The sequence below is a fragment of the Solanum dulcamara genome, chromosome 1, assembly GCF_947179165.1.
Source record: "Solanum dulcamara chromosome 1, daSolDulc1.2, whole genome shotgun sequence".
Lineage (NCBI taxonomy): Eukaryota > Viridiplantae > Streptophyta > Magnoliopsida > Solanales > Solanaceae > Solanum > Solanum dulcamara.
In genome coordinates this window covers 58,647,206-58,657,995 of record NC_077237.1, presented here as the reverse complement: position 1 = coordinate 58,657,995, position 10,790 = coordinate 58,647,206, and the positions used below count along the sequence as shown (strand labels likewise).

The following is a 10,790-nucleotide window of genomic DNA, read 5'->3' as shown; positions in this document are numbered from 1 at the left end:
TATAGCAAAGGTTGCTATGGCGAAAGGCAGTTAGCAGCAATCTTCATCTTACTACCACTATATATCACGACTAAGTTCTATGCTTAGAAAAAAATGGCAAAAGGATAACGAAAAAGAATATAGAAACAAGTATGCAGCGATATGACTGTAAAATTAAATCATCAATTTACTGATAACATTATTTTCCAGAATAATTGGAAACAATTATTTTTGTTTTAACCAAATTATTTATTCATACAAGAAAAAAAATATGAAATTGACTTAGTTACGTTATTATTATGAAGAATCAATAAAGAATGGTTACTAAAAAAGAAATAGAATGGCGACGTCCTTCCTTTCTTGAAAAAAACAATAGCGCTACAGATAATTGTTGTAATCATTCTTTTTCCCTATTATAAGTCTTCCAAGAACCCATTCTTCAATCTGCATTAATAAATAAAAAGAGAACAGAAAATTAAAAACCAGCCAATAACCAAATTCGAATTTCGTTATTAAAGAAAATTAATAATATGATAATGTAATAAAGAGATAAAGGCAAGACATTTTCATTCTAGTTTGGTAATGTTCCAGGAACTATGTCTCTACATTAATAAAAACTAGTTTTTGACAAAAAAAAAACAAAAAAAAATTAAAAAAACTGCCTAATTATTCTAATTGACTTACCAGAATGTCCGTATGTGAAAAATAATTAATAACTTTCAACAACATTTGCTAGAATTTAGCTATTGTGTAAATGATACATTACAAGGACATTATTTGGAAAAGGTAAAATCACTTGTGAAATATGAAGTAAATCAACTCTCTCGAAATAATAACATTTAAAATTCTTTATTATCCATTTATTCTATAAAAAAGGATATAATATTAAATTATATCTGAAAATTCAAACAAATTGCAAGGGAAATTAGTATAGTTACCTCGTCGTTAGCGCCACATTCACAAGTTAAACGGTATTTTTCCATCGTCCAATTATTTATCTTTGTCGATCCAGTACAGTATTTCAAATTAACCTTGAATCCAATCACATCTCCTTCTAAATTATAAATTGGAAACTCTTTTCCAAAGCATTGCCAAAAACCTATTTTATTACCATCAATGCGAATTTTTCCTATATTTCCTCTGAAATACTGATCTTGATGGATGAAGAAGTACCATTCTCCTTCGCCGCAGATATTTTTCACTGTAACTCCAAAAAAAGCAACTGTCAATTTTTTATTTTCAATAAATAAGCTTGTATTGAACAAATATCAATGTCAATTGTTATTCTTTTTGGCTTATTCGACATTATTTGTTTGTAGTTCTGCAAATAAGCTTTTATTTTCATCAGAATTATTTTACTTCCGCTAACTTGACTTACGTGTTTATCTATTGAACAAAATATAATGATAATTTAATTACTTATTTGATAAGGGTAATAAAATAAGCACAAGAAAAGATTATAAATATCGAACATCATTAATTGACTACTATGCTACGACATAAATGACTCATAATCCACACATAACTGACATTCAAATATAGGGAAAATATTTTGAAGAAAAGGTAAATAAGGGAGAGGGAATAAAGAAAAAAAAGAGATGAGAAGCAACAACAAAAAATATATAGAGAACAAAATGAAAATTATATAAAAACAATTCTCTTTATTATATGTATAAAATTTTGTATCCTTCCTGAATTTCTGAGTATGACACTGAATAGATTTAAATCAATTCAAAAAATTTGAATCCATAGAGTGTGTTTGGTATGAAGGTGTTATGTATAAAGAGAATATTTTTGATGGAAAATGTTTTTTTTCGAAAAGAAGTTTATTTCTTATTTATTTTTTAGTGTTTGGTAAGTAAACAAAACAAATGTTATCCCAAGGTTATTAATATACAATCTAGCAAAAAACTATAAGGTGGAAAGGAATGAGGTGTAGGAACTCAGGATGGTAGGAGTGGGATGGTCACGGGTAGGGGTTGGAGGCATTGGGCGGATGGAATGTAAGAATTATTTAAATATTTTTTAAAAATTTTATCCAACCAAACATGAAAAAATAAGAAAATATTTTGGTCCATACGAAACACACCCTATATCATAACAAAGTATTGATCAATTCAAGATACAACCAATCCAAGTTGGGACTTTAATAAAATTAGTGACCAAAAACTAATTTTTAAGTCGCCGACTGCTAAATACATCTAGAGGTTTTCATAATTTATTACTTGAAAGATATTTATTGTACACCACATAAACGTTTTAATTCAAGTTTGAGATATTTCTATGATAAAAAAGAAAGCAGTCGAGAGAAATCGTTTGGCATTAACAGAAAGATCCATGAAGTGAGTTTCCAACTGTTCTATTCTGTGTTGGTCTATTCTATTGAGGATAGAAAGATCCTCGAAGTGAGTTTCTAGGTGTTTACTTTTTGTTTTCCTCTGAATTATTTTTATTTCATTACCAGACTTATTTTTTCCCCTTGAAATATCGTGTTTATATATTAAACAAAACATAATAATTATTTCGTTACAAATTCAAATGTGAATAAAAGGACAGTCCGTTGCACTAAAACTCCCTCTATGCACAGGGTCCGGGGAAGGGCCCGACCACAAGGGTCTATTGTACACAGCCTTACCTTGAATTTATGTGAGAGGCTGTTTCCAAGGCTTGAACCCGTGACCTCCTGATCACATGGAGGCAACTTTACCAGTTACTCCAAGGCTCCCCTTCTCAAATATGAATAAGAAATAGAAACAAGAAAAAATTATAAATATCCGACATTAATGACTAATAATTTCCCTTATAGAGAATAAATTCGAAAATCAGAATGAATAAAGGAAGAAATTTCCAAAGATTTGAATGAATAAAGGAGATTTCAATGTAGAGAATAGATTTCAAAGATCAAGATAAATAACAGAGACAAAATAAAGATTTCGAAGATGAACAATATATAATTAAAATTCTGAATCGTTTCAGAATTTAATCAACTAAGAAATTTCTATGTTACGAGCTTCATAAATATTGTGATCTAAAACTTATAAGATTGAGTTTCGTGTTAAAAACATTTCAAAGTTATTGCTTATAAGATAGTATTATAACACGTAAAAGCTATTAAGTTCCCAACAATCAAATTAATAAAATGTTAATAATATGTGTGAGATCTTTTTAAGAAACTTTATTTACTGATATGAATTTGAGTAGTTTAATTCAAATTCTAAAATATTTCTATGGACAAATTCTTTCATAATGAGATTTACTTATTTTTCTATATAAAAAATAATATATTCTAATTAAGCTAAAACGCAATCATACATATAATTAAAATATTTGGGGCCGAGCAGCCAGGAGAAGCCGCTTGGCAGAAAGAGGAGTGTACCAAAAGATGGGCTTTCCACTGAAGTGAGTTTCCAGCTATTTATTAGAATTGGGAATGTTTAATCTCTTACCTGACAGGCAGTCTTCATGATTACTGTCAGGATTGAGCCGGAGAAATACCTATTTATAATGGATCAATCAAAGTGGAGAAGGGATAATAATGGTTACAAGACAATTTAGGCCTTCTTGATCGTTTTAAATACTTGGTATATTGTTGAAAGATGAAAAATGAATAAAAAGGAAAGAATATAAGTAAATACCAAGAGTGTCAGGAGATTTGCTGTAAAATTCCCTTGCATGGATATCTTCAACCAGTGGAGCTAGAGATGGAACAGGACGTTGATAATGAACCTTTTTGGCAAGGTAATGTTGAACCAACTCCACATCAGTGGGGACAAATCTGTAACCGGGAGGGAGCTCTGTCATCACATCATATCCAGCCATTAATTATAAATGAAATAGTATGATGATCTTTTAAATTTTTTTTTGTCTCGTTTTGAAGATCTATAAACTTCCTGTTTTTTTTTATAGTAAACAGAAAAACGGACGGGCCTTTTGGACTTCTATTTGTGATTGAGTTCTATTAAACTCACATGAAAAAAAAGAAATAGGGAATTGACCTTTTCAAATTCTAGTTATACATCCTGTGCTTATCTACCCTAGAATGAAAGGAAAACACTAGGTGAAGGATTTTTCTTTTTCTATTTGTCTTATTATGACAAAAATTTTACCCTATTCTGCGTTCACACCAAACTAATAAATACCATCTTATTTTCACACATAAATTTATTTCACTTAATACTACTGGTTGTGAAAGTTATATATTCAATTATTAAACAAAATAGAGGAATTCCGATGATAAAAAATGTCAAAACTTAATTAATAATGACAATAGTTCAGTGTACTTTTTTTAAGATATGTGTATCATATTAATTAATAATAAATTTATATATATATAAAATAAAGTATTGTGTGTACGTTATATTATTAAGTACAAATTTTTAAAATAATAACATAAAAATTTTAAGATAGAAAATGTACTTGAAGAGAAACATGATAACTCACAATCATATTTAACAATAAAGGAGTAAAATTAATTTAATAACCAAAATATCGTCATTTATATCAACAATAAAAACTATATATGTTGTTATTAATATAAAAAATACATTGTAAGCTATAAGGTAAGAAAACGAACTACATTATTATATATGTGGATAATAATATGACACAACTAATTGTAATATATTAAATAACATGTTAAAGCAGAAATAACCATCCTAAAAGTTGTGATGGAAGAAAATTGAAAGTCGTCTACAAGAAGCTAACAACACAATAGTTTTGCTACTAAATCAGTATCACAATGTCAATATTTATTTCAGAATATACTTCCATATAAGAAATTATTAAACTGCAAAATATGTCTAATATTGTTTGCACCTAAATTGGTATCACAAATATGATGTTTATTAGGACTCTATTTCTATTTAAGGATTTAAGAGTATTTCAATTAACTAAAAGACCTACCAGTTATAAAAAAAAAAATATTATAACATGCAAAATTTCGATACAATAGTCTTACATGAATTAAAATTTGCAAACATACTCAAACCAACCAAGGACGGAATTTTTTTATATTGACGGAATAAATAAATAAAGTAACTTCTTATAACTTTTAGTTAGAAATTAGAATTTCTTATCTAATTCAAATTAAAAAATATTCGACTCAGAAAATTCGAATGATAGATATAACTCATGAAGTTTGTGGAAAACCATGTGCGATGATGTAGTAAGCGTATATTTTGATTCTAGTTGACTAATTATGCTTCTTAGAATGAAATTGATGTTTAGATGCTTATTTGTGAGGGTTGGAGAATCTAGAAATGCCATAAATATAATTTCTTGAGAATAAAAAATTGCTCTAACGGGGTTAATTGAGTTGAAGCTTAATGAATCGGGTTTGTATGATCATTAAAACCTTTTATATGGTGAAATGACCTATAGATAAATAATTAGACCTTGATAGAGGGTAGATTAAGTGGGTTTGAATATCCAAGATCATTGTTTGAAGAATAGATTATTATACTCCATACCCTTGTGCTTCGGAACATCTTCTTAAGTTTCTTAAAGGTTGCCCTGTGACCCAGATTATCTATAACATTATCAAATAACTCTAAGGAAGGGGATGACGTGATTCCCCATAAGAGTGAAGGTTGGAAATAGGGATATAAGGATTTGAAATGAGTTGGGGTCAAAATAACAAGTCGTGAGACTCGACGTACTTGCGTAAGCTACCAACTGGGACGTCATACATACTTAAGCTACTGGAGTACATGTTGAGCTTCCGTAGCAAGGATTGCATAGGCTCCTAAAGTAAGATGAGATTACGAACGCACGGAAGAGACGGAAGGAGGCGTAGCACCTACTCGGAAGCAAGCAGGTGATGCACCTACTTGGACCAAGTAGGTGACACACCTACTTAAGGTGGGTCCTACACTGCCATGTGGAAGCAAAGGAGTGGGCGCATGATTGAGGTGACGCCCTAGGGGGCTGTCACGTGTCACCCCTAGGGGATGCCACGTTTCAACTCCTAAGGAGGTGTATATATGTGTTATAAGCTGAAATATAACTCATTCTTCATCTGCACTTAGCCAAAAAAAGAGAGGAAAAAACATTAGAGAAAAAGAAAGGCAGCCACGACTTGGAGGAAAATAAGGTGAGTTCTCCAATTTCGTTCTGTGAATTAATTATCAACAGTATAATGCGATGAAAGGAAGGTGTTAATAATTTTAAATTTTATTTTGGGGCAGCAAAGAAGTGATATAAACAGTCCGCTAAGTTTCAGCACGTTAAAAGAACTTCCGAGGCTACGTTTGGCAAGTTTTGGACAAGGTAAGGTCTTCCCTTTCAAAGTGGAGTTAATAATATTGTTATGGAGTGTATTACATGTCTTAAACAAAGATGGAAGTAAGAAACTTGCATAAGTATGCTTGGTATTAGAAACAAACTAAATTGGACCCGTTCTAGTCGAATTAAAGTTGTGTAGTGTTGTTGCGATTGTGATGTTGGGGTTGGAGACAGTTTTATTGTGTGTTGCAGGGCTGGAACACGTTACAAAAGGTGTGTGGGATCTTCTGGTTGCTGCCACATAACCCTCTGTTACGTATGGTTAAAGGTTTTATGGAATAGAGATTAAAAACCATATTTTGGAGTCGTAGTTTTGAGCCGGCTGTTTGGGACTTGTTTTGAATAACTTTGAATTAGTTTTCTTATATATGGTTGCTTCTTGTTGTTGTGAATATGGCTGCTAAGGTTAGATATTAAAATTAGAAGTTTGGATAGGGCAAGTTATAGAGGAGATGCTGCCCGATTTCCGCTAACTTCGAAACTAGTAATAAACTAGTCGGGAGAAATGGATAAGGAAATGAGTCCTATGGATACTTGAATATGAATTTGGGATCCGGAAAGTTGAAGGTCATTAATTGTAGTATTACTCTCGTGTTAAATAGGTTGAAGGAGTACAAGGCAAGTTGAGTTACAAATGAGGTACTACAGGTATGTAAAGCCTGTCTCTCTTTTCTTTTGGCGTGTATTCAAGTTAAGTAATGAATGATATGGGCTTGAGGGTAAATCTTCTCATAAATTCCAAGCATAATTCACGGTACTTGTTTACCTCTTGATGAAAGCACTCTTATAGTAATTGAACTAGGGCCTCTTAAGCATTCCATACATTAGGAAGTGATGAGTATGTAAAACCTATCTTTCTTTTCTCTTGGCATGTCTTAACTGTAAGTGGTTTGTATGTGAAAGGTGGGGATAACTCCATTCATAAAACCCTGGGTGTGATTCATAAATCTTATAACCTGTTATCAATCCTTGCTACGGAAGCTCAACATGTAGTATACGTGAAGCTCTACATAATAAGAAGTAGTATACGTGAAGCCTATCCCTCCCTTCTCATGAAATAGTTTAATGTAAGTGAAGCGATATATACTATAAGTTAGAGGTAATTTCCTTTGTAGGTTCCGGGCAGAACTCATGACGTATACTCACCTTTGAATGGTAAGGGTCTTAAAGTAGTTGAACTACTACCCTCGAGCCTTCTACATACTGAATAATGATTGGGTGTGTATGCTTATAGACCTAGAGGCTCTTAGACATACTTTATGATAATATGTTGAAGGATGTTTGATATGTTACCAAGTTTTACGTATATGCATATTTTACTATATAGGGATCGGGCCGTACGTTCCTCGTCACTAACGTGTTATATATATAGGGATTGGGCCGGTCGTTCCTCGACGCTAACGTTTTATATGTATAGGTATCAGGCCGGGCGTTCCTCGGTACTAACATGTTATATGTATAGAGATCGGTCCAGACGTTCTTCGGCACTAACGTGTTATATGTATAGGGATCGGGCTGGACATTCCGAGGCACTAACATGTTATATGTATAGGGATCGGGCCAGATGTTCCTCGGCACTAACTTACTATATGCATGGATCGGGTTGTATGTTCCAAAGCGCTAATAGTATACATATGCCTATGATGATAAAGTGATGCATTTGTAACACCAAGCCCTCGAGCGGGCCGGGTGTGGTATGTGATAATGGTATATATGACTTTATTGTGTAAGATGTAGGTACAGTACTTTGTTAGATGTTATACTTTTCTCCTTTATCCCAATATCAGTTGTGATCTCCTTATGATGTTTTGTACTTTACATAGTACATATGTCGTACTGACCCCCTCTTTTCAAGAGGGCTGCGTTTCATGCCTGCTGGTACAGATGCGCTCTTTGGGGATTCGCCAGCCTAGGACTACACTCAGCGGTTTTGGGAAAAGCTCCATTGTATCAGAGCCTAGTTTTTGATACTTCTCTTCCAGTGTATATATTATTTTATTCAGGGGTATGGCGGGGGCCCTGTCCCGCCATATGATACAGTTAATACTCTTAGAGGTCTGTAGATATGTGCATGTGGGTTATTTTTAAGTTTGTTTCAATTGCGCCTATGCGATGCGTTATAAATATTTTTATGTCAGGGCAGCCTTGTCAGCTTGCGTGCCTTTCCATGATATGATACGAAGGAAAGAGGCTACATGTACATGAAAAGGTTTTGACCCATTGGGGTTTTGATGTGTAGTATCATATTATACAGAGTTTAACTTGACTATAGCCGATAGATATGTATACGAGGGTCTAGGTCAGAACCCAGTCGTGGCCTATGGGGTTGGGTCATGACAGAAGAGGTATCGGAGCAATTCGTCCTTAGAGTTTCTACAGACCGTGTCTAGTAGAATCTTGTTTATTGGTATGTTATGCACCACATCTATAAACAAGAGGCTACAAAACATTTATGATGTTACTTTTCTTTCATATCTAAGATCGTGCGATAGAGCCGAGTCATAGGGAGTGAAATTCCTCATACTAACCTATGATTTCAGCAGGAGGACAATATTGATAGAAGAAAGTAGCTGACGGTATTGGAAGTTACAAAGCACACAGGTAAGCAAAGGCATGAAGGTGATATGCCAGGTGAGGTATTGAAGTGCGATTGACATGTAAAGTTAAAAATTAAAAGGGAAAGTAAACAGGAAAGTGCAACAGGTGCAGTTTGAGTGGACATACGAGGTAAGTTCATTTTCATACTGTTGATATTGGGTGCCCTGTGTGGATTCGATATGATATAATATGAATATATGTGTTGGCCTGTGAGGCATTGTTGGCATTTTCTGCGTGTAGGTTTGAGATAGTAAGAAATACAGAGGAAACTCTGCCCAAATGTTTCTTAGAAATAAAAGGAGAATAAGAAACAGGGTTGTAGTATGCCTTGTCCATAATAAGAATGAGATTTGACTAAACTACGAGTATGGCTGACCTTGAGAAATAAGTTAATTACTGAAGTGATAGTAATGGTAATGAGGAGGTCAATATTGGTATGATTTTTTTTTTGGAAATAATTGGTAAAGACCTTGAATAGTATGACATCAAAGGATGGGTGCATACAAAAAGGGATGAATACGACAAGAGAATAATAATAAGTAACTTAAGGATATTGTAAGGTATGGCCAGGTTATAGGTAAATAAAGGTTAAAATATTGATAACAGAGTTACTGGCTACTGATATTGTGATGTATAAGTAGCAAAAGAGGAAGGATAAGAAATTTCTCCTATGATAGAATATGAGAGAACTTTAAGGGTACATTAAGGCAGCAAAACAAGTGTGACCCAAAAGAGACTGCAAGTACGTGTTAGTACAATGACACATGTAGAGCAGAGTAAGCCAAGAGTAGGAAAGACTATGACTAGAATTGCATGCACTTTCTACAAATGGTATAAGAACAGTATGCAACCTATGAGTATTGGTATGCTAAGAATGAGACCGAGTGGTTACTCGATAAAAAGAAGTTGGTAATAGCAATAAGATTGCAATGTGATGGATGGTAACCGGAAGGAAGATCTGAGTAAGAGCGCAGTAGGACACGCCTAGAGTGTTACAAGTTGAATTAAGAGAAATTGTGCGATGGCTTAAACAAAATGGAGCATCAGAAGCTTGGTAGCCTATTTCAGGGGATGGAAATCTTGACTCAGAAATGAAAAGCAGTTAATATGGATTATAGTACGAGCTGACCTCCCATTCTACGAAAGTATGAGTTCATAGGGGTTATGGTAGATAGGCTGACAAAATCAACCCATTTTCTTCCAGTTAGGAAGACACATTGAGCTAAAGATTATAAAAGGGTATATGACAAGGAAATAGTAAGCCTCCACGGAGTTCCCACATCTATTATGTTAGACAGGGGAGTTCAATGTACGGCTAACATCTGGAGATCATTCCAAGAGGGATTGGGAAAACAGGTGAATCTTGTCACAATATTTCACCCCCAGACTAATGGACAGGCCGAGCGTACTATCTAGGCGCTAGAAGGTATATTGCGGTCCTGCATTACTGACTATAGGAGTAGTTGGGATGACTATTTGCCACATAGTGAATTTTCTTAGTGAAACACGATTGGCAGGACCATACATGCCTCAACAGATTTTGAAGTCGACATAAGTCATACGTAGATAATCGACGTCGACATTTAAGGTTTGAAGTTAAGGATTGAGCATGCTTGAAAGAGTAACCGATGAAAGGTGTAATAAAATTTGACAAGAAAGAAAAACTTAGCCCGGGATGTGTGGGTCCTTATCAGATCATTTGTAGGATAGGCAGAGCTGCCTATAAATTGGAACTACCATCGGATTTGGAAGCGGTACACCAGTCCCTCATATGTCAAGGTTTCACAAAGGTATAAGTGACCCTTCCAGCATAGTTCCTGTGGGGGAGATCCACGTAACAAGGAGCTATCCTACGAGGAACAACCTATCCCCATTATGAACCAACAGATTAGAAGGTTGCGAACTAGGGACGTGGCATCCGTTAAAGTCTT

General features: G+C 34.0%; 1 protein-coding gene across 2 annotated transcripts; it reads right to left on the bottom strand.

Annotated features, from left to right (window-relative positions):
* Positions 1 to 286: 286 nt before the first annotated feature.
* Positions 287 to 4,097, bottom strand: LOC129888301 (NAC domain-containing protein 2-like). 2 transcript variants are annotated; one of them, XR_008766619.1, is made up of 5 exons: positions 3,615 to 4,097; positions 3,426 to 3,474; positions 2,615 to 2,705; positions 918 to 1,180; positions 287 to 423 (listed from the first exon to the last, which is right to left on the bottom strand). XR_008766619.1 is itself a non-coding variant. In XM_055963309.1 (3 exons), the coding sequence occupies exons 1-3, from the start codon at positions 3,796 to 3,798 to the stop codon at positions 358 to 360; spliced, it is 513 nt and encodes a 170-aa protein (XP_055819284.1). In that variant the 5' UTR covers positions 3,799 to 4,097; the 3' UTR covers positions 287 to 357. The 2 variants fall into 2 exon arrangements, 1 of the variants encoding a protein (XP_055819284.1); XM_055963309.1 differs by lacking the exons at positions 2,615 to 2,705; positions 3,426 to 3,474.
* Between the last annotated feature and the right edge of the window lie 6,693 nt (positions 4,098 to 10,790).